Source organism: Anopheles merus, chromosome 2R, assembly GCF_017562075.2.
Source record: "Anopheles merus strain MAF chromosome 2R, AmerM5.1, whole genome shotgun sequence".
NCBI lineage: Eukaryota > Metazoa > Arthropoda > Insecta > Diptera > Culicidae > Anopheles > Anopheles merus.
The window spans coordinates 2,134,719-2,158,488 of record NC_054082.1 but is presented as its reverse complement, the minus strand read 5'-3'; the positions used below and the strand labels follow the sequence as shown (position 1 = coordinate 2,158,488).

Sequence of the window (23,770 nt, the reverse complement as noted above, 5' to 3'; positions counted from 1 at the left end):
CACAATATAACGAATGGTGGAAATCGATAATGCAATAAATGAACTTGAATTTTAATATTTTTCACAGCAAGGCAAATTTTTAATTCTGGTATGTGCACATGATGAAATAACGCTCCGAAATATGGTGGAAATCGATAATGCAATAAATGAACGAATTTTAAATTTTTTACAGCAAGGCAATTTTTAATTCTGTTTCATTTTAAATTATTTTGTAGCCGCGCGGTGACGAATCCATTCTTTTGCGTCTGCTGTCAAGATGTACCCATGGTACAGCCTGAAAATTTATATAATTACATCGTACAATAACAATCTAGGCGGTAAAATTGCTTTCAACAAACCATGCAAAATACATCCACCATGAATGAGGAGAGCTGTAAAATGTAGGCATTCAAGGGTAATAGTATTGTTTACAAATATAACCTAATCTTTTTTGCATTGCAGCTGTTTTAATAAAAATGCAAAGTACAACTGCCCGCGGTGTAACATACTGTACTGCTCCGTTCAGTGCTACAAATCGCAACAGCATCTGGAATGCTCCGAGGGTTTCTACCGAGAGAATGTCGTGGAAGAGCTTGCTTTGCAGAAAGCGGAAGCCGACGCATCAAAGTCCACAAAATCCATGCTGGAAATATTGCAACGAATAGAGCAAACGGACGCACAGCTCGACGAAGAATCCGATTCCGAAGGCGCCACATCGGACCCGGAAGGTGATGGCGAAGAACTCGACTCAGATGACGAAGCGCAGGCGGACGAACTGGCCAACCGACTGAACGGAATCGACTTGGACAACGCAGCCGAAGTGTGGGACCGTCTAACCAGCGCCGAAAAGGAAGAGTTTCAGCGGTTTATCGAGAACGGCGATATAGCTAAAATGCTGCCCGAGCCGACCATTTGGTGGGCGCAAGAGTACAAAGTGGATCTAGTCCAGCCAGCCGAGGTACGATCGCAGCAGGAAGCGAAGCTGCTGGAAGCGTGTCCTAAAGTAGTGAAAAACATCCAAAAGCTGAGCGATATTTTGCCCAATGCTCCTTCTCCCGCCGTACGCCACAACATTGTAAATGTGCTGGCGGCTTACACGTTCGTGTATCGATACTTCCTAGGAGATGTACACGAAAACGCGCTGGAGACAGTGGATTGTTTGCTTAGCGTATGTTTAAATCTAAAAAGCAGTACCGTGTTCGATACGGAACAAATGGCTGTCACTTCCGTCATAGGGGAGTGCTGCAATCAGCAGCTGCCGACGGACAAAGAAACGGCGGCCGTACTGAGATCGGACGTGCAGATGCTGTTCGCTGGCCCGACGGGATGCGGCAAGCAGTACCGAAGGTTGTTCCTTCTATCGGCTTTGTCGGACATACGCCAACTGCTGACCCATGCCAAGCGCGAGCTGAAGGAAGTCGATTCCATAGCAAAGGAAAAAGCCGCCACTGCATCCAGCAGTGCGATGAACGTTGATGTGGCAGACCTTAAGCACGTGGATGGTCAGCTGCTCAAAAACTGTATCAAAAAGATCGACTTTTATCTGGCGTACGCACGCTCGCAATATTTATAAGATGGTTCGTGCATAAAATACAAAACATCCGTTATCAAAATATAATACTTGCTCTGTTTTTATTTTATTTTCATCTCTTTTTATGAAATCATCTATACAAATCTTTACCTACACATATATACAACGCTCCCATTGTACAACACTTTCCCTATTATTGTGCGGCGCTTACTTTAGAGAGAATGAAACAATTAAACATGTATAAAAATAAAACTGGACCGAGCATCACGAACGGTGTTGCTCAGCTGTTGCATCCATGGACAGCTGCATTCCAGAGTTTGGGCGCTATTTTTCCCCTTCCCAGGCCATCAACGCTGTGCACAACTACACTTCCGCTATCACGTTACCTTTAACAATCGGGCCTGGGAATAGGACCATTCGTCGTCATAGCAACGAACAGCGTGCGAAATAAATTAAAAACAAATAGTTTAAGATAAAAACAAAAATGTGAAAAGTCACCTCCCAGCCACCCCCCAATCACCCAGCTTTTCGGGGTCAAAAAGTAACGTTGGTTGTAGTGACGATGTTGTAGACCCTTGAGCCATGGACAATCGTCGCTCTGTGTGTGTGCGTGTGTGTTTATGTGATGCATTTTGCGTTAAAATAAATATGCTTATGAGTCTGAGCACACTCGCTAAAAGGTTGGTAGGTTGTTAAATACTTTAAAAAATACGTTTAAACATAAAATAGCAAAAGCTCGATATCGTTTAACGGACAACGCGCGTGCAGCTTTGCACACGATACGAGCTGTTATCAAGTAACGATGATTCGAAAGAAGCAACAAACAAACAAATGCCACTACTAGGTGTATACGAGCTCGTCGGGAAGCTGTTAAAACTATGGGCGACGCACGAGACACTGTGGACCGTGTGCGGTTATAGTTGAGTATTTCCGAGACCACACCACAGATCTGCTTTGTACAGCATCGAAAGGCAAACGATGATGATGATGGATGATGGTTGGCAGAGTTTCCTCCTCCCTTGGCTCCAGGCCAGGCACCATTATAATGCACTCGATGTAGGTGCGGACGGGGGCGAGCCCGTGCCCGCGTTGGTGGTGGTGGTGGTGGTGGTAGCACTGTGATGATGGTTCAGGTTCTCCGGCGAGTTGGACACCAGCACCGTTCTTGTGCTACCGTCCGTATCGGTCTGCTGCTGTGCCACCAGATGAGGTAAGGAGATCTGCACCGGGAGCGTTTGATTATCGGCAGTTGGTACCTGCAATGAAATGGAGACACGTGATAAGATTGGGCGTACTTGTCCCCTCCTCCCTGTGCATCCTTCCTTTGCTTACGTGTATCGTCACACCCTGTGGAAGACTTATTGCACTGTGTAGTAGATTCTGGGCCGTGGAGTTCGATTCCCCGAGACCCTCTCCGGTCGCGCTCTGCATGTTGTTCCCGCTGGACGTCGTTATTGTCAATCCGGGCGGGATGCCCGTGGATAGCGTCGCTATCGATGTGCTCGGTGGGCCATTGGCAATGGCCGGTGTCGTGGTCGTCGTTGTCGTGGTGGTAGCACCGTTGGTGGTGTTTCTGTTGTTACTGTTGCTATTGTTGTTGTTATTGCGATTGGTGTCCCTTATCTCCTTCAGCCGCTTGCTCAGGTGCGACTTTATATGCTTCCGCAGGTGATCCTTCCGGTAGAAACCTTTCCCACAGTCGTCGCAAATCTGTGTTTGAGTGTGAAAAAGGGGGAAAAACGCGCCCATTAGTACGGAAGGAAACCCCCCACCCAACCTACCGTCGCAGCTTACCTCCGTCTTGACGCCACTGTGTATGACAAAGTGCAGATTGAGATGCTCCTTCCGCTTGAAGCCCTTCTCGCACACGTTGCATATGAACGGGCGCTCGGGATTGTGGCCCAGCTTGTGCCGCTCCAGGTGCTCCTTGCGTTTCAGCCCGGCGCCGCAGATATCACATATGAACCGCCGCTCGATCTTGTGCACCACCAGATGCTGCTCGAGACATTCCTTCTCCGGGTAGGCCATGTGGCACTCCGGGCAGCAGAACAGTACCGTCCCATCGATTGCGGTCGCGATGTGCACCTGGCCCGGTTTCTGGCGCTTCGGTTTCGGTGGTTTCGTTTTGTACTTGCGTTTCTTTCGCGCCTTCCCGCTGGGAGTGGTCCCATTGCCCGTACCGTCCCCATTCTCGCCCGGCTCGCCCTCAGCCTCCCGCCCATTGGCGGTGCGAGCGTTCGGTGAACCGTTTTCCAGCTGCCCCGAGCTGTCCGCCGGTCCGAACTGAGTGTTCTCGTTCGAATGCTCGTCCGGCACTTCCTGTTTAATGATCCCCGGACCTATCGTCACGCCGGGCGGTAGCACCAGCTGCTGCAGCACGTGGTTGCCGTTCATGAGCGTTGTCATTGCCGGGTTGGTGCCGTTGTTGCCGCCGTTAAACTTTAAGTATGGCTGAAGGTTGAGATTTTGTGTTGGCCTAGACGACTGCTGTTGCTGTTGCTGCTGCTGTTGCTGCTGCTGCTGCTGGTGCTGCTGCTGCTGATGTTGTTGCAATTGATGGAGCTGTTGCTGCTGCTGTTGCTGCTGCTGCACCATCTCCAAAATGTTGCTGGCCGAATGCATCGATGTTGGAACAAGCGTCGGCTGGTTCCAGATGGTTGGAGATTCCTGCTTGATCTGTCGCAAGGGTGGCGGGTTCTCGCTGTCTATCTTTATGCCACCCGGGGAGGATGCATTGTTTGAGGATAGATTCGACTGCTGTTGCTGCTGTTGGTGCTGTTGCAGGATCGTCGTGGTGCCCGGGTTTTGTGAAGCGAGCAGCTGCAAGTCCTGCGGCTGCAGTGCGGCCACTATTGTCATGCCCTCCGGCAGCCCTTGGTTGTGAAGGACCTCCTCGTCCTGGGGGCTGTAGGCCACCGTTAGCACCGTGGTGCCCTGCTGAAAGCCCTGGATGGGAATTTGCATTTGACCCATCTGAAATTTGGGTGTCTGCAGCGCCCCGGACGGTGTCGATCCGGTCTGGCCCTGGCCTCCCGCAGCCGAGCCACTGACCTGCGACGGTACTGGATTGGGGTTCAGCACCTGAATCTGGACGGTTTGCTGTGCATCGCCCGGCTTTGCGCCCGGCATCGTGATGGGGAGTGTGATGTACGCCGGGGACGCCATCCCCGGGTGCGGCATACCGGCCGTCGTCACGATCTGGCCGTGCTGCGACTGTTGCTGATGAAACATGGCGGACGCCGCGCTGACAGCCGTTCCTTCCACTGGTCGGAGAAACTGCATCGCTCCCTCACTTCCGGACACCAGGCCGAGAACCTGAAATGGAAATTCAATGCATAATACATTAGAAAAATAGAGCTCAGGCACATCAGGCAGCGCTCCAATGGTTAGTAGGTGCTATAACATTCTCACATATTTCTACATTCCAGCAATGAGGACAGCATGAACGAGTTCGTTCGACCAGCTTCAAATGTCATTTCTCAACGCCTACCTTCCTCGTTCGCTTCGCATAAGGTCAAAGTGCAGCAATACCTTCTTCGAAGCGGATATACACACACAGACATCCGAGCGAGAAGCCACAGTGGCATTCACTTTCAACCTATCTCTCTCTCCCCAAAAACAGCCACCGTTTGGCACAGGCCGTGTACTGCTCCATCGCATCGGTTGCTCTCAAGCTTTCTACACCAAAGGGCCTACCTACTTCTACAGCACCACGAAGAGCGCAAAAGGCACCTAAATCCTTAAGATTTCCATCACGATGGAAATAAATTCGTCCGATAGTGCCCCCGAGTACCATTCCGCTACACGACGTTTGCTTTCCTCATTGTTTTCGACGGTGGCCAACGTACCGCGGGGAGCAAACGTTCCCATCATGGCATGACGACGACGACGACGACGACGACGGCATGGTAAGCTCACGACCGCTGGCTGCGGTTGAGATGATAGGAGCAACCAACATACACAAAAAAGGCTGAGTAAAAGTGAAAGTTTTCTCTCTCTCGCTGAACGTGGAATGAACTTTACACGGGCGCGATACCAACAGGCCATGGGCCGCCCAGGGGGTATGGGTATGGGGCAGGCGCAGGCTTGAGGTGCAAGCAGCCAAGAGTCAAAAGACAGACCGGAACGAACGGAAACCTGAAAGGAAATGGGCAAGCGTAATGTAACAACGGTGCGCGCATGGCAGCACCGCAGAAAGAGGGTTTATTGCTTGGCCTGCCAATGCAGTTCAATCTAACTAACCAGTTTATGGGATGTTTAGCCTACGGGGGTATAGCATTTATCTGGTTGAGTTGCTGGATCGCGTACAACTACCGTTGCTTTTATTGTACGCGGACGTTGATTGCTTCACTACACGTGGACAGTTAAATAAATTATTATTTCAAGCACTGAGCCATTTGGGTGTATTCTGGGAAATAGGAAAACTTTAAACCGTTGCTGAGGATATTTTGATGTTCGTGCGATGATTTCTACTATACCGAAAAAAGGAAATCGCATCGATGAAATCGGAATTCAAATAAAAATGAAAGTTATTTCATGCTATTGTGGCATGCTCGTTTTTTCTTTTGCATTCAAAAAAAGACTCGTTTTGAATCATCATTTCAAATGAGATGTGTGTTTAAGCAACGTTCTACATAAGTATGTTTGATCAAAGATTTAGCAACACAAACTGTTTGCAACTGACTCCCATGCCAGACCTTCACACAATTCTCCGCGGCCCCCTTTTTTGCTTTTCTATTGCATCTCCAAAGCCTTGAGCGGTTGCATTCAAATGCATCAAAACTCATATCCCGCGCTAGTACATGCACATTAGCAGTACTACATGCGCAGCACGCCACCAGCATGCGAGCGCGGGGGTTTCTCGCTTGCAATTTATGTCTGGCGTTGAAATCACTCTATCCGCCGCGGGCTGCTGAGAAACTGCAGCACGAAACGCAGCGCAGCAGCAAAAAAGCAGCATCTTTTCTGCGTTAGTCAAAAGTCGGCGCATAATGCTTCTCTCTGTTTCCCCCTTGCTCTTTCTATCTCTCTGTCGCTTCGGTGTAAATGTATATGCTTTGTTCTGTGTGACCACACAGCCCTTTTCGTGAATGACGGTAACGTTCTGCCAGTTTCTCAGACCTTTTGCATCATCATCAACATGTCAGAGTTCAGGTCAGGGTAACACACAAGCACACACACACACCAAGCAGGCGCTGAAATCCATTCCGACACGTTTGCCGCAATTGTACTGTGTTAGTGCCTATTGGGGAGAGGATGTTAGGATGTGTTGTTAGGAAGGTTGCAGTCTTGGCTTCCTACCTGCCCGTTGGATGCTGCCGTGCTAAGGTTCTGGGGGAACTTTCCGGTCGCAAACTGATTCGAACCATTGGCGAATGGATTGGTGAACTGTGTAAAGTTCATCTTCGAGCACTGAAAATGGAAAAGCGCTGGATAAGTGAAATGGTTCAGAACGGCCTGCAAACGCTACGCCCCACATCGTTAATGGTCAGTTAGGGGGGGGGGGGGACTCTTCCTGTGTCGGTTCCACCCACAATCTTTACCTCTATGTAATTCTCATTGTCATCCATTTTATCGTCCTCTGTCTTCCGCTCCGTGATCATGCTAGATTCGTTCATGACTCTCTGTGTTTGTGTGTGTGTGTTTTTCGGGTGCTTTTGGGGCAAGCTTTTAACTCAATTTATATTCCTGTCCACGGCACGACACGAAGAGGAGCTGGCTTTACTTTCCACTCGTGTACGTAAGGTAAGGAGTACCGTTTAACCGTTAAATGTTTCGTTTCTTTTCAACTTTTGTTTTGTGAACACACTTCCTCTCTAGAGTACGCGTCGTTTCCCCCGCATCACTACTGCGGTAGAGCAGCGGCTGCTAGAGCGGGTTGACTAAATAAATAAATGAATGGAATTTCACATGCGTACATACACAGCAGATCGCGCACAACGCACGGTCGACATCGATCGCTAACGGGAAACGGCGATCAGTTCTCACACGATTTCACAATACTGTGCGCCCGATGACGCTGCTAAAACCATCATTGCGTGTATGTGTTTTACTTTCAGGACACACATTTATTTCTTTCCCCGCTGCTCTTGCACCCTACGCTTCCAACGGAGGGCAAGAGAGCGACAGAGAGAAGGCAAAGGGTTTATGCAAATGAGAATAGTTTCATACCAACAACAACGAAGACCGACCGCAGCACAGGTGAGTTGTAAAGGATGTGTTTGTGTTTGTGTGTGTGTGTGTGTGTCTGTTGCTACCGTATGCAATTAAACGATATATCCAGCCGAACGTTGTTGTAAATCACACACATCGAGCACTGTCGTCGTTGAATAACTTAATCTATTGCATTGTACACAATCACACACATACACACTCTGTCGGGTGATTCACAGATTGATTTAACAAAAAAAGCATATTCATCTGATCACATCTCAAAGCACCAGCAACATAGCATGATCTTATGACGCTGCTGGTGTACTATCACTTTCAATCAGCGGAACACTAACGGAACCAAATTCACCGAGATAGTTTTCACACATTAGTGATGTCATCTGGAGAGCCGACGGGACGGGGCCCGCGGTGTAGTGTAGTGCCTTTCACTGGCCACAACAACGCCACCGGACCAGGATGCAGGGGCTAAGCGATCGCGCGCTTGGCAAGTGTGAAATCAAATCTCAATTGCATTTCGTAACCCTTTCTCTTCAATGTCGTATTTCCGCTTTCGCGCTAGTAGTGCGAACCACCACAGGTCTGTCTTGTTTTTTTTTATCGATTTCTTCCGTTTCGGTACTTTAGGGCGGCTCGTTCGGTTGCTGCTGCGTTAGAGCGTTCGGAACGATTTCAGATTTGTCGCACCGTCGGAGTTACATAAACACGGCAAATGCCTTCTTTGCACTCTTTGCACCACTGGATGGAAGTTTAATCAAACTTTCTCATCGCTTCAACCACAACACACAATGCCACGAAGTTCACCACGCATACACACATACGCACACACACATACAAACATAATATTCTTTGGGTAATGCCAACGATATTTCAAACCGCCTTGGGTACACAAAAACATCACAGCAAAGAACAAATACAATCACTCTGCTAGCACACGTGATTTTTAGAAAACATTTGGCCAATCTTTGCAGCCCGTTTGCAGCGCAACCCCGCAGCAACTACGCGAAAACACACAGCAATGCGCACAAACTACGCGAACCAGCAATGGTAGAAATTCGACAAAAACCTCAGCCACGGACTCGCTCTTTCCACCGCGAGCAACGACGAGCAGGTCAGAGAGGACGAGTGCTTTCACATCGATAGTGAAACTACTTTCAGTCGCCAGGCGCAACGATCGCGCGGATGTTCCGTTTTCGTGCGGGGAGCCAAGCGATCCATCCACCTGGGCACACTCATACATACATCGAGACACAACCGCGCCACAACTGCACCACTGCACACAACCCCAGTCCCCCCAACGGCTGCCCAACCGAACACCCCAAGTGGCACACAACGCTGCGACGGAACGGTGGTACGGCCACGGCAGCACGGAACGAGAGCGCGTAAAATGTTGCGAATCTGAAAAGCTACACACAACCGACCCGGATCGCGGATCCGACCACTATGACGTCGTTGCCCGCGAGGCCGTTTTCCAGAGCGAACTTCCAGCGTATGCGGATGTAGCTGTGGATGATCATCACGCTCGGCATCGTCGTCGTCGTCGTCGTCGTGGTCGTTGCTGATCGGCACGAAGGCAAATGGAAAGGCAATCCGCAGAGATGAAGAGAGCATAGAGAGTAGGCGCCGAGAGTATCGTAGCAACCGAAGTGGCTAAAAGCTCTCAATGCCATGCTTTCCCTTTGCTGTACAGTGGGGGGTTTTAGATTGCAAGATGGAGCTCCCAGTGTGCTCTGGAGCCAACTTGCTACGAAGAGGAGCATAGGAACTTTGGCGGACCTGACTGTCACAGCAAAAAGATCGATCGCCAAGGCAGTGAAGCTGTCTTTAGGAAGTTGTCATATCATTGCAATAGTTCGTACGCCATTATGCTTTGGTATTTTGTAGCATCATTTCCAGGGCCATTGACAAATTCAAGCAAATTAGCCCATCGTTTGTGTGTTTCGGCATATCTCCAACGATGCTCCTCTACCGTTTGTATTGGTGATCATCGATCGTGCAGCCATCCTCGCTATGCTACAAACAAAATCTCCCATTGTTTACTGAAGGGATCTACACGCACACACACACACGCACCAACGGCGATGTAGTAGTTTGGTAGTAGTCGTTTCACTCTCTGATCATACTACCACCGTGGTGCGAAGCTAAGCGATGCGTCGAGGCTTGTAGCAGCAAGGTATTACGCACAAACGAATCTAATGTTTACATAAACCATCACCACACCGTAGCACCGGATGAGCTACGGAGCACACGCTTCGTACGTGTGTGTGTGTGTGTGCGTTATGACTTGGCACGACTGACTTTGGCAAATCATTATGAATCAGCGAGCGAGCAGGTATCGAAATCAGAAGAAACCATTCGTTTTGCCCTGCTGTTTTATTGAAAATGTTATGTTGACTCAGGGGCATTTTGGAACTATGTTACGGCAACTGGGTAACTTTTGAGTAGCAGACTTTTCTGTATATTTTTAAGATTTAACATGCATCAACTTTCACATTACATTTCATTTTCTTCCACCTTCAAGTAAAGATATTGAACATGAAAACAAATGCTTTTGAACTTTTATGAAGGAAGAAGGCTCCGTGCCAGGTTCGCCGTTTATGCTGTCGTTGAAGTCTTTTGTACCGAAAGCCTTCAATGAATGTGAAGCCTAAGGATGCAACGTTCGCTTTCAGAAAACGATGCCTTACCGACATATTCTCTTTTCTTTATCATGGACTTTAAATTTTGCAAAGTGCTACAAACATTTATTCGTCGGGGTTCGATCTCATGCATAGAGTTGATCATCATAATTAGATGGATGTTTGAAATTAACATCGCAAACAAACTAATCACACCTAAACGAGCAAAATCTTACGAGCTGCGCCTTTCAAGCGCGGTGGGTTAGATGAAGATAATGATAGTTCACCGCTGTTGCCTCGTAGAATAATGCCCTTTTAATTCCCATCCACCAAATCGACCGAACCAGCGCAGCAGTATGTGTTTGTGTGTGTGTGTGTTCACATCTTTTCATAGTCATACCGCATTTTCACACCACCAAACCAGCCCGTTCTCCACCTCCGGCACTGTGTGCTGCGGATGCGTTTAAGCTCTCTGTGCTCGTGACTCTCTTGCGAAGTTGTACGTTGTATGTGGCCCTTTTTCCCACTGCTGCATGGACCGTGCCACGCTTCAACGTCTTGTGATTTTGCGTGGCCACTTCTCCCACCTTCCCCCCACCATCCCCCACCGACCGTGTGCATGTGCGGGGAGAAAGAAAATTTAGAAAGTGGAGAGAGTTTTATATAATCCACGACGATGCTGGCCTGGCTGTTCCAAAACCTCAAACCACCGATTTGATTGTGGTTGTAGTTGTTTAGGTGCTTGAATGTTTGCCCTCTCAGTCGCTCTCACTCTCGCTCTTGCTCTCCCTCTCCCTTCCCTCTGTTTTGCTGTTGTTGATATTTCTTTTTGTTTCATTTAAATTACTTTCCTTAGGTACGACGTTCGTGGTTCGTTCCCTTCTTCACCCGAAGAACCTTTATCGATCAGCTGTCTTTCTCTACCGTTAGATTGTATTGCTTCTTAACGGAAGCGGCTGCTATTTCGTTGCCGTTACATTTCCAATTCCTGTCCTGTGGTGGCAAACTTTCGATCGGCCAACAAACAGGTTGTATTATGGTGCAGTTTTCGGTGGCGGTAGTAGTAGTAGTGCGTCTAATTTAAAACAGCTTGTAATGCCACTTCAGATCATCAGAAAGCTCGTTTGAGCAAATGATCAACGCTGCAGCAGTCGTAGCGCAATGTTTCTTTTGCTTGCTGTTGTCGATTGTTTCCAAATGCGTGGTTGGTGCGAGACTTTCGCACGCTGCTTGCAACCGAGAATAGTACAGTTGGTTACGCCAGCGAGCGAACTCACCAAACACAACTTCACCGTCGGCGTTGGGTTTGTCCACGACCACCATCACTAACCCAGAGAGCCGCAGCGCAAAACGTAGCGCTGGGCCAGGCCAACAAACGGCCAATCGTGGTGGTCGTTAGCAGGAGATCTCCGGCCCGTTCGTACGTCCACCGATCCGCGCTCAATCGTCTTCATCTTCTGTGTTCGCTGTCGTGAAAGATCAAAAGTTTCACTTTCGTTTTTCGCTCAACCCTCGCGCTCCAATTCCATTCACCTCGCGATGTCCGGGAGGGCACGGTGTGTGCGGTTGGGGTCCAAAGCCAAGCCGAGCGGGAAACAATGTTACATTTTTTCACATGCTTCTTGAGGCGGAAGTGGCACTCTTTGGTAAACTAACACGGTTATTGTTTTCTCTTTTTACTATAAGGACATGTTATTTTCAATGACTTAAATAAACAAATAATATTCAATGTTCACAAAAATACATCCATATTACGACGCACAGCTCGCAGCAAATGCATGAACTGTTACAGCAAAACCCGTACCCCACACAATCGCAAGCTACTGTTTACACACGCGTTTCATCCCAGTAGCCGGGCGCATCGGACGACAAAAATAAAACGCGATCACACTGGCACGAAATGGACCAGCGGCAGTGGATGACGTCGCGATCGACCGGGAAGACTGGGGGGCGAGAACGGTGGACAGGTGGCAGTGATGCATTACTTCAGTTTAAGAAAAAATCTCCCTAAAATGTATGCAGCCGGGGCGGACTCCGTCAGTTTTAGTTATAGTATTTCTTTTTCACCCAAAAGTGCAAGAAACAAACACATAAATGCATTCGCACATTCTTGTGTGCGTAAATGTGGGCAGCATTGTGTGAAATTCTCGATGAGTTTGCTAGAATGCATCCTGCCGTCAAATGACAGTTTTTTTTCTTCATCGTATAACCAAGAAGGCCGGGCGAAGGAAGGAAGTGTCTGCGCATGAGGCAGTAACGATGGAAACGTGGCATCTTTCTTGTTGTTCTACAGACGAAACTCTCCAACTACCTACCTGGTCGCACGCTCAGACATCTGCTCAGACACAGTTATGTTTATGTTTACTATATTAGGGAAAAATAGATTCACTCACCGTTCCGTCGTTGTGTGGTGCTGCACAGCCGCCGCCGTCTCGTTGTACACACTGCCGAAGTTTGCTTATCTGTTGCTTGTTGTACCTTTTTACGATGCCTGTGTGCGACTAATGCCGGCACTGTCGCTGCTAAATTAGAGATTAATGTGGCGTTGCCCGTAACGAGATGATAATGGTCTGTTCCTCTTTCTGGAGTGATGTTTCTAATTCTACTGGTCACTGTGCGAGCAATGTTGCAACTTTAACGGTAGCTTCGACGGCGTAAGTTAAACAGATATTCAATATTCCTCCTTGTACAAGCACAAAAACGCATCGCCACGCATTAAAGGAGGAACATGATCTCACTAGAACAAAAACATTGCCGTGTCGCAGGTGCGCCGTCCGCCGTCGTTGACTGAGCGCTGCAGGATTTGGGGGGGGAGGGCTGGCAGAGGAATTGCACTAACAGGAAGTAACAAGTAGACACTGGTTGCATTCACTTAGGACACTTTTTGTATGTTTGGCGCTAGCTTGACGAGAGCATTATTGCTGGATGTGTGCCGATACGCCAGGTAACACAGAACGATGGGTGCTCGGGGTTTGGGTAGCATTCGAGCAGACGATGGCGCTAACAGGTAACAAGTGGCCACCGCTGCATGCACTGGACCTGGATCACCGGGAAACGTTTGACAGAAGGTGCACTTGAAAACGAACGAAACCAACACAGAAACTATGTTTATGCTCACGCAACACTCATTTTAGCTGCTCTCCTCCAAACGTACGATGCTTCCGTACTATTTGTTCTGACATTGGTAAGAGAAAAGCCAGAACAACAAGTATTTGTTGCGAACTGGGTCGATAAGGCAGGTTATACCATTTGCGCGTACTTTGACAGCTGGCGTGAGCAAGTGCAGTTCTTTTGACAGTTGGGGAGCAATCTTGTGCGAACACTGTAGCAGTGCGTTTTGAAAGAATTGATAAGAACAGATGCTTTTTGTAAGTAATTAAAGAGCGAAAATATATCTTAGCACATTTTTGAAGTACTTTTGCTTGTAAAATACCTCCTTGGTAATTTTTTACGTAAAAAAATGTCCGATATGTCAAACGTTGTCACTAGATGGCTGCCAAATCAATTGACATCTCATGATATGACCTCCTGTTCTATGCTGTTATAGTATGATTCTAATTTTTTTAGCTTTTTTTCTTCCAATGTCAGAACAAATTGCTCAGGAATATCATATGTTTAGGTGAGAGCGAAATCATACGCATTTTGCGTGTGCACAAAAAGGGTCCACTTGCAGAGGATAGTTATTATTCTCTTGTTTGTTGCTTCAAAGGTTTCCCGTGACGATAGCCGTTTCAGTGGCCACTTTTTATCGGTAAGTGCATACGAACTGTGCCAAGCTGTTGATATTACATACGTTGCAAGGAAAGAAAAAAAAGTCCCATGTCCAGGAAATGCATTTCAACACAGGTTGAGAAAAAATATTGTAGTGTTAACATCGTCACAATATTCTTGGCTATGTGGCAAGGGGTGTAACATTAACCTGGATGTAACATCAAGCCATCAAATGTTTAGATAATCGATTGGGTACTGGCATGAGCTCTTTGTTAAGTCGGACCATCTAATCTTCGTTTGCTTTATTTGTTCACCCAGTGAAGTTAGTCCTCAGATGGTCCGGGAAAATATCATAACCGTATTTGCACATAATGATGTACGATCCTTCTCTACTTTCTACAGATAAAGAAGAAACAACGAGACTAGTTAGAAAGGTGGTGCAACGTAGATGAGACGGCGGCAGCAGCATCATCGTCATCATCATCATCATCCCTTGCGAGTTAGCATAAATCAAGATGGCAGGGCCCATCGACACTAGGTAATAATCTGAATTACTAATCTAGTCCACCTTTGTGCCTTGTGCATCGTCCCCTAGCCAATTATGTTGTTTTATTTCTTCGCAGTAGCATCGCATGTTGCACATGAAACGCAAAATAACCCTTTTGCATGTTCGCTCTCTTTGTAGGAAACGTTCTCGCGAGGAAGAACAGAATGAATTTATGCCCCTGTCGAAACGCATCAACAATCTGCATCTTAACAACAACCAGAACAGTATTGCGGCAGGCGTCGTACTGCCGGAGCAGATCGGCGGCGCTGGTGGGCCCCACGATCATCAGCTGCTTGGGGCGGTCGGTTCGTGCGGAATGAACATGCACAACAATCACCATCATCATCATCATCCTCATCACCATCACCACCTGCATCCGCAACACCTGATGGGAGTTATGGCCGGTGCCAGCTCGAGCAGTAGCAATAGTAGTAACAGCAATGGCAGCAGTAACGGATCGTTTCCGATTCCGGCCAACAGTGGAAGCAACAGTCCCGCGTCGACCATTTCAATTAACGGCGAAATCCTGGGCGATTACTGCCCCGTGCTGAGCGCGGAGGAAAATCCACACTACTTCACTAAAAATAAGATCCTGTACGAGCTGTACGTCGAGCGGATGAGCCGACTGCAGTGAATTCCCACCAAAAGAAGAACCATCGTAGGGTGTTTAATTCTTAATGCGTTAACTACAGATTTTCATACTTTTTTAATACTTTCTCGAACAAGCTTATTTCTGCTAATTATATTTAGTATTTAACATTGATCGTGCGAGATCTGCTGATGAGTTCTGTGTGAGGTTGAATTGTGGGTTTTGTGTGGCGATTGGCGGATGCAAGCAAGCTTGGGTCCGAAGTCCACCAGATTAGCCTTAAAGAGCAACATAGAGAGAGAGAGAGAGGGAGCGAGTTTTGAAAAAAAAAAAGATTCTAAATAAAATCAAAAGTCCAATAACTTTGCGATTACTTTCCAATAAAAGCATTCGAATGTCATCTGGTGCAGGTGGGTTGGTCAACGTAAGCTTGGTGTTAGTAGTATATCATCGATTATACTTTATTTAGGTAGTCACGACGGACGATGTGTGAATTGTATCGATATATATGGTACTACAGTTCTCTTTACGCGATGTGTTTTTGTCTAGTTTTTGCGTACATTGCTAGGGAGAGATAGACGCTTATTCGATACTACTAAAACTCATGGCTCGTTTTCATACTGTGCATGAAGAAATACAATAATAGCGCTGTAGAACAGAACCACAGAAGGTGAATATTGCCTCTTCTGCGAACAACGACTGGCCGCCCAATAATGCGTGCTTCGAGTCCGCGTAACGATTTTGCCACCCAACTCAACTCCTCTCGCGCTATCTCCTTATCTAACGGAGTATTCGGGTGGCATCTTTGTCCAACGGTTACAATCTAATGGAATATAACAATGCTAAACTCTACACACGGCTGGTGGTTCACGCGCGTTGAGTCTTTACGGCGAACGGATAATCTGCTCGTAAGCGGCAAAGATGATCGCTCCGACCTCAACCGAGCGCGTTTTCAGACTGAGCGTTGCGTCGGAACTGCCCGGCGATAGTTTCAGCTCCAGCAACACCCAGATGTTGTTCGTCAGCTTCAGCGACTGGTACAGCATGTCCTGACCCTCGACGTTGCGCTTCGCGATGGTGAAGATGCTGTTCGCCGTCATCTTGGCCGCGACCGTATCGGCCGTTCCGACGATGCCGTGCAGATTGTACTGTATCTCGTTCGCGGCCGGAATTTCCTTCCAGGTGGTCAGAAAGACGCGCTTATCCAGCTGTCCGTCCTCCACAAACAGTACGTTGCCGTGCACGAGACAGGCAAAGTAGAAGATGTCCACGTTGTTTTTGATAGCGACCTGCAGGTTGTTCAGCGGCTCCATACGCTGCACCGGCCCGGTCGTGCCAAGGGCGAGCGATGTATCGACCGATTGCGACGGTTGCAGTGGGGCCACTTGCAGCGGAGCGCTCGGCACCAGTCCGAAGCTGTTTTTGTTCAGTTGAATCGCAAACCCGGTCATTGCTTGCATCGCCTTGTTGGTGAACGTCATGTCCATGTACACCTGGCCGGCCCGGCGCGAGAACGTGCCCTGAATTTCGAGTCCCTTGCCCTTGTCCGCTGGTAGCCAGGTGATTTTCGGGATCTGTATCATGTTCGAGCTGCTCACTGGGCCGATACCGAAAATATCTCCGAGCAGTCCGCCCGCAGCGGAGCCTCCAGCCGGTGCTGGAGCCGCTGGTGCCGCGTCATTTGATGCCACGGGTCCGCCGCCGAGCAGAATATCCAGCCCGCCGCCAAGCAGATCCACATTGCTGCTGGCTGGAGCCGGCGCGGCCGGTGCCGCCGGTGCCCCAATGTCCATCGAAAGCAGATCACCGATCAACGATTCCTGGTTGGGAATGACGGTGGCCTCCTGGACCGACGAGCTGTCTTCTCCCGCGGCCGACGCCGAACGGTTCGGCAGCGACTTGCGGACACCGGCACCGCGGCCCTCTACGAACGCGGTCGGCGGCTTGTGGTAAACGCTGGCCAGCGAGCTAATGTGGCAAATCAGCTCGTCCAGCAGCGTCGGCTCCAGCAAATCGGTCTCCTCGGAAATGAGCGGCTTGTCGGCCAGCACGACCTCCTTTGCGGCGGCCGGATCCGTCGACAGCAAACGCCAGTAGATGAAGCCACGATCACGCAGATCCGGATTGTCCGAGTCCTGCGTGGCAAGCGAAAGGATGTGCTGGACCAGCTCCTGCGTGTCGGCCGGGCGCTTGAGGAACAGTTTCACCACCGCCGTTAGCAGCTGCAGCTGCACTTGCGCATTTTCATCCTGGAAGCCCTCCAGGAAGCCGTCCAACAGCTCATCCGCGTTGTCGATTCGCTCGGCGTACTCGCCGATGATCCACACCATCGAGGCGCGCGCTTCCGGCTCGTCCAGAGTGTCCAGATTCTCGCAAAGCGTGCTGATGATGCTCTCGTACTTGTTGGGATACTTGCGGAAGATGTCCTTGATCACCACGATCGCTTCCTGCACGACGTAGTTCACCTTCGTTTGGATCAGATCGAGCAGCGTCGACACGCACCGCTCGGCCGATGGCTCCACCTTAATCGCGCACCGTCCGATCGCACGCACTGCCTTGCGCACGAAATCGACATCCACCTCGGTGGCGTACTCCTTCAGCTCGCTCAACACTTGCGCGATGTTGCTCTGGTTTGCCAGACGAATCATGATGTCCAGCTTCTCCAGCTTCACGTAGATGGGATCGTTATACTTCACAAAGAACACCTTCATCTCGTGCTTCAAAATGTCCGGCCGCTTCTGCACAATCAGATTGATGTTGCGGAGGGCCACGTACTGCACCTCCGGCTCCGAGCTCAGCAGCGTCACCAGCGGTGGGGCCAGCTTTTTCGTCAGCATCGAGCAGAAATCGTTGTCACCGGCCAAAATCTCCAGCAGCTTCATCAACACCTTGATCGCGCTCAACACAACGGCCGCATTAGCGTGGGCCAAGCGGGGCGTAATACGTTCGCAGATCGATTGTGCCTCCCGTTCGTCTTTGGGGGTGTAGTTTGCCAGCGAATCCAGGATGAACACCTGGCCCCACTCGGTGCATTCGTTTAGCGCCGTCAGCAGTTTGTTGATGGTGACCGAATTCATCTCGACCAGCGGTTGCCCACTCGCACTTGCTTCGTTGATCTCACTCAGCGCAGCCACGGCGTTGGCCACCACCATCGGGTTCGAATCGGACAGCAGATCCTTCAGCTGGTCCAGAAATCCTTGATCTTCCACCTTACGGAGAGAAAGCGACAATTGCAGTTAGAGCATGGAAGATTATTACGCCAGTACACCGTTTGCTTACCATCGAGCTTGAGATATCGTACAGCTTGGCCACACATACGGCAGCAGTCTTGCGTACATACGGATCCTCGTCTTTCAGACACTTGCGCAGCGGTTCGCACAAGTACTCGGTGATCTTATCCACCCGGATGCAGCCCATCGTGCGCACGGCCAGTGCACGGATCAGTGGATTCGTGTCCTCACAATCCTGCGATATGAGATGTGCTCCGTTAGTAAATCGGTGCAAGACAGCATAGCTAGAGCGCTTCGCTGTGTTTGTGGTACGCGACTAGCAACCATTTCAGTGAACAGAAGTTTTCTAACAAAACCAAAACAACTAGAAGCACTCGTCACAAAAAGGGAAACGTATAATCACAATGGACCGGGCTAACGAAACACTTCCATACTTATGTACACTGTCCAACAGAACCGAACGAACCTAACTGAACGTAAGCGAACTGCAAACAAAATCAAAACCTGCGATTGATGCAGCATATCATGTATAAAAGGAGAGGCTGAGATCAAACAAACAAAACACATTTTGCGCGATGAGTGTTGAAGATGTATGAGGCGTTTAGGGCACTTTACGTGAAATTTGGTATATTTATAGAGCCATTTGCATACAGTGCGCTCAAACAATAATAATAGGCGATGGGATAAATGACGCCAACACGAATACGAATACGGATGTTTCCGTAGGAACAAGAATAAAGTATAAATAAGTGGTGCAATGTGCAGTAGATGTTCCAGCGAAGCAAAACCGGATGTTTGCAAACGATTGCACTAAATTGGTGGTGATAAAATGATAGGTAAAAATGCAAAACTCATATTGAACACTGTCTGTCTTTGCGCTAGTATCCCTTCTGCAGAGGAACATTCGACTACTTGCTAAAAACTATTGTGCTAAAACGCGTAAAACATCATCTACCAACATTGTGCGGTCTGTGTGCAAACTAGTTTTTAACTTTCTAAGCAGCTTTTGTTCATAACTATGCCAACTACACGAACACGAATGACACATAAACAACAAGTAAAGAACTGAATCCAATAAATTGGTTATTAAATTATAGATTAATCTGAAAGTGGGGGGTTCAAACGCACAGCTGTTTTCAACCGAACGGGGTAGAATGAAAAGAAAACGCTGCAACTCATAACGTCAATACAGTTTATCAACACAAAAAAGGCAAAAAACGATCGAAAAGGGAAGGATAATAAGAAAAAGAAATCCATAGCTAAAAACTCAATTGGCAAAATTTTTGAATTTGTTTGATTACCTTAACGAGTTGAGAATGTGGCAAATCCTTACATAGTTTTTTTTTTAACAATGTTATTAACAGATACATAAAATTTATATTTTTATTTGATTCAGTTTTATCTCATCAGAGCAGTAGAGTTTTTCAAAGAGGAAACGCAAAAGGTTCATTTAACACATGTGTAACAAGTTTGGTTCAAAAGGAGAGGAGGCGATGGCATTAGCAATTGGTGGAAGATAAAAAACAAGACAGAAAAAGAAAGTTACCAAGTTTAGTTCTATGAGCGTGTACTTATTCGTTGACAACGATATATATATATAGAGAGAAAGAGAGAGAAAAGTTGAAGTGAAACAGTCACAAGAAGCATGACGAGAAAGGTGAAAACGTTGGTGTGAACATATCGAACGTTGGAATGATAAAGGATGAGTAACAATGATTCTAAGCGTGGCAAATTATCGGAAATCTAAACAATAAACAATCCAAGAGGGGGAAAGATAAGCACAGGCGGAATTGAAAAAATACACATAGAAAAAAATAATCAATATCGAATACGTTACGAGTGCAAAGATGGAAACGCAACACACGCAAGTGAATGAAACAAAAACCTCTCCTTTTAAGAAACGTTTACGTTAATCAGTAACAAACCAAAAAATGAAAGATATTCGTGATTCATAGAACATTGTTTTTTTGGCACAATCCACCTTTCCGCTCGGCAAGGAAAATAGAGTTTTATCTGATATGTTATCTAAACAAAACCTTTGACATAATATTCCCTATTTCAAATATTGCAAAGAGCTTCATAAACATACTTAGGAAGTCGGAGCAAAAAGTCAGTTATCGTAAGTCTAGCTTTCCTTCGAACGTTTAATAGAGCATGGTCGTGAACGTTTGGCTTCAATTCAAAAAATACTACAACAAAAATAGACAATTTCACAACAATAACGGCCAAATAATCCACCCGTAATGTAACACTGTCGTCAGTTACAACATTTGAATTATCTCTTTGCAACGAAACGCCCTGGAAGTGTGCCAGGAGTCGGGGCACTGGCACGAGTGTAACATATTCGCGAATGAGACTAAACAATACGGAGCATTAATAAGATGGATGAATCTTTCGCTACCAATACGGAAACTAAAGCGGGACAACAAATTTCATATGATCGATTGATACGGTATGAGAGAACAGTTGAGAAGTTTTAAAAAGAGATCGATTTGAGCGAACGAACCTAATGCAGTCTCGAGTCGACTAACAAATACTTACCTTAACGAACGTGTTGACGGCCATGATGGCCATATCGGGCTGTGACTTGGCGTAGTTCATCAAATACAGATACACCAGCTTCTTCAGCTCCAAATTGTCCGTTTGCATGCAGTTCACCACGTCGGGAAATAGGGCCGACACGTCTTTCCCCACCGTCATGCTGGCAATGACCTTAAATTAAGAACGCCATAGAACGGGCGCGTTATTAATTGCTGCGGAATCGGGCGAGGCGCCCTTTGCACACACACGCACACTACCTTCTTCACTGCTTCCTTTTTCTTCTCCTTTTTGTCATTGTTGAGCTCGGACTTGAGTTCGAAAATTTCACCCTTCTTGGTGGTGGTAAAGTATTTCGAGTCCGTCATCTTGGGCGAGTCAAATATGCGAAGTCTGTGGGAGAAACGGGATAAAAGACGAAAAATATGCTCAAAACGGCGCCCGCTTGTGACGTTATTCTCATCGTGCGTTTTGAAAAAGAAAAACTGGTTGTAGGGGAATTTCATTACTGGATTGGGGCGATGGGAATCATGCTAATGTTTTGGCTATGTTCGCGTTCACGTCACTACTTGATGCTGTTCCCTGCTTGCACGGCCGCCAAAGTGTGTCTCTATGAAACTGTACACAAACACTGCGCTGTCTCCATCCAAGCAGCCGAAGCCCAAACCGTACCACTAACAGCGAATGTTTGTTACTGACTGGCGGGCTGCTGCTGCTGCTGCTGTGGGAGCATCTCACATGCGCTGCTCGATTCTTAATAGCGCTCTAACGTGTAGGGGGGGACCTAGCTCGCTCCAACACCCTTAGGGCGCGAGGCCTCATCACGCGGAGGGAGTAGTGTCAAACGGTTAGAAAAATCGTTAGCGGTGTCTTTCGCTACTTCGTGCGCGCCCTGGGTCACTATTCACTTCAAAGTGTACAATTATCGTTCGGTCTCCAACGACTGCAGCAGCTGGTGTAAAATGATTCAGTGCCGCTACAATAACAGAAAACATATAAATACGCACAGGGTGGAGCGCCCCATACACCCTCCACTTAATTAGAGGCGGAACGCGAGAAGAAAGCCCCACCACGCTATGTCGTCATCGTCGGTTCGTCATCCCCCAAACACGGCAGCACGGAACTGAGCAAAGGGAAAGGGGCAGCAATGATTCCTGCGCTGCAACTGTAAACGACGTGTAATCAACAACACCAACCACCACCCCCGCCACGACCACCACCGCCAGGCACAAGAAGTGCGGCGTTCAGTTAAAAAGATCGGAAACGCTCGTTAAGCCACCCAGGGCGCTTATTTGCTTGGCCAGCGCATATCGTTTCCTTCCCACTTTCGCTGATAAACTCCAGCGCGCTCTTGCTATCGCCGGAACCGCTCGCATGGACGGGGAATTGTGCAGAGGCGAAAAATCGATTCTCCTCCCGGGACACTGGATCTTCCATTCTTTTGGCACAGCCGCAGCCGCTATGCAGATAAGATAATCGTGTGTATGTACCTTTGCGATGTGCAGAACGCCTTACGCCTGTGTGCCTGGACGTTTTAATCCTGCGCTGAGATATATATTAGATAAACGTTTTTCGTTTTTAATCCCGTAAAATACGCCTATTTTCTGGATTTTCACCCACTTCTCTACACGAATGCAGTTTTTTCTTCAAGTGAACTGTCAAATCATCTCTGCGACAGCAAAGGCCACTTCGGCCGACTTCGGCCTGCTTCGGCTCAAACGTCTGAACACGTTGACAGCTGGTCGTAATATGAAAGACGTTTCATGCAGGGTTCGAGATGAAAATTCCGTTCAAGCAAGCATTTTTGTGATAAATAGTAAACGTGTTCTTGGACACTGTCCAAATCTGACGAAACCCTCTTAGCCGCGTTCGAGAGGAAGATGCTCAGAAGGATACTTGGCCCCGTATGTGTGGAAGGACAATGGAGGAGCCGCTATAATGACGAGCTATACGAGATGTACGGCGACCTCACTGTCGTACAGCGTATAAAGCTCGCCAGGCTCCGGTGGGCTGGCCATGTTATACGCATGGAAACGGACGACCCAGCCCGTAAAGTCTTTTTAGGCCGTCCACAAGGACAGAGGAGGCGTGGTAGGCCCAATTGAGGTGGCAAGATGGCGTGGAGGCGTCCGCCATTAAGGCCGGGATAACGGACTGGCAGACGAAGGCGCGAGACCGTGAGCGGTTTCGGACACTCCTGAGGCAGGCCAAGACCGCAAAGCGGTTGTAGTGCCGGATAAATGAAATGAATGTAAACGTGTTCTAATTTCTGTTCCGTACATTGCAAAAAGTGCGTTTGAGTTCAAATGTTCTTTTTGTAAAATATTTAATCGCTACTAGAGATGCTTGAGTGGCTGAGCTCATTCAATGATTAGCACGCGGTTACACCAAACAAAAGAAAAACAAATAATATTTATTACTTTATCCCACATCAGTGGAAAATATATCTAATTTTTATAGTTATTTTTCGGACGCATGCTGCAACTTAACCCAATTTCACGTACTATTCTGAGTAAATAGAAGATTGATATTGTTATCGATTCGACCACACAATTAAAAGCTGTTTAAAAATTTAACGGAAAACAAATAAAAACCGCACACTTTTTCTACAACCAACCTTCATGCAAAACTAAAACGGCGTATCGTTGCTATCAAAAGTTTAAACCTTCTATTGAATGCCACCGTATGATCGGCACAATTGCAGTAAAAACACAATGATTTACAAAACCATAGCACTTGTAAGCACGGAGGATACGTAAGTAGAAAGACAGAGAGAGAGAGAGAGAGAGAGAGGGATTGTGAGCTTTTGTTATTTCCACACAACAATGAGCTTTTCCCCAATTTCTCAGGAGCGCTTAC

The 23,770-nt window shown here is 47.7% G+C and overlaps 4 protein-coding genes across 8 annotated transcripts; 2 read left to right on the top strand and 2 right to left on the bottom strand.

Annotated features, from left to right (window-relative positions):
- Nucleotides 1-291: 291 nt before the first annotated feature.
- Nucleotides 292-1,694, top strand: LOC121589044 (zinc finger HIT domain-containing protein 2-like). The gene is made up of 2 exons (XM_041907611.1): nt 292-380; nt 442-1,694. The coding sequence occupies exons 1-2, from the start codon at nt 340-342 to the stop codon at nt 1,550-1,552; spliced, it is 1,152 nt and encodes a 383-aa protein (XP_041763545.1). The 5' UTR covers nt 292-339; the 3' UTR covers nt 1,553-1,694.
- Nucleotides 1,593-13,503, bottom strand: LOC121589042 (zinc finger protein 853-like). Of its 3 annotated transcripts, XM_041907608.1 has the most exons (6): nt 8,921-9,142; nt 7,054-7,392; nt 6,812-6,922; nt 3,305-4,825; nt 2,843-3,220; nt 1,593-2,766 (listed from the first exon to the last, which is right to left on the bottom strand). In XM_041907608.1, exons 2-6 carry the CDS (start codon nt 7,126-7,128, stop codon nt 2,551-2,553), a joined length of 2,301 nt encoding a protein of 766 aa, XP_041763542.1. In that variant the 5' UTR covers nt 7,129-7,392; nt 8,921-9,142; the 3' UTR covers nt 1,593-2,550. The 3 variants fall into 3 exon arrangements, with proteins under 3 accessions (XP_041763542.1, XP_041763543.1, XP_041763544.1); XM_041907609.1 differs by lacking the exons at nt 7,054-7,392; nt 8,921-9,142 and adding an exon at nt 12,690-13,503; XM_041907610.1 differs by lacking the exons at nt 6,812-6,922; nt 7,054-7,392; nt 8,921-9,142 and adding an exon at nt 12,690-13,502.
- A 323-nt stretch (nt 13,504-13,826) lies between these two features.
- On the top strand, nt 13,827-15,217 carry LOC121588285 (transcription factor Maf). The gene is made up of 3 exons (XM_041906030.1): nt 13,827-14,047; nt 14,410-14,545; nt 14,693-15,217. Exons 2-3 carry the CDS (start codon nt 14,523-14,525, stop codon nt 15,186-15,188), a joined length of 519 nt encoding a protein of 172 aa, XP_041761964.1. The 5' UTR covers nt 13,827-14,047; nt 14,410-14,522; the 3' UTR covers nt 15,189-15,217.
- A 359-nt stretch (nt 15,218-15,576) lies between these two features.
- LOC121588284 (AP-2 complex subunit beta) lies at nt 15,577-22,586 on the bottom strand. Of its 3 annotated transcripts, none has more exons than XM_041906029.1 (6): nt 22,402-22,586; nt 21,172-21,304; nt 20,915-21,085; nt 19,675-19,701; nt 18,423-18,608; nt 15,577-18,352 (listed from the first exon to the last, which is right to left on the bottom strand). In XM_041906029.1, exons 2-6 carry the CDS (start codon nt 21,277-21,279, stop codon nt 16,028-16,030), a joined length of 2,817 nt encoding a protein of 938 aa, XP_041761963.1. In that variant the 5' UTR covers nt 21,280-21,304; nt 22,402-22,586; the 3' UTR covers nt 15,577-16,027. The 3 variants fall into 3 exon arrangements, with proteins under 3 accessions (XP_041761963.1, XP_041761961.1, XP_041761962.1); XM_041906027.1 differs by lacking the exon at nt 22,402-22,586 and adding an exon at nt 21,421-21,906; XM_041906028.1 differs by lacking the exons at nt 19,675-19,701; nt 22,402-22,586 and adding an exon at nt 21,421-21,905 and having other exon boundaries at nt 15,578-18,352.
- Between the last annotated feature and the right edge of the window lie 1,184 nt (nt 22,587-23,770).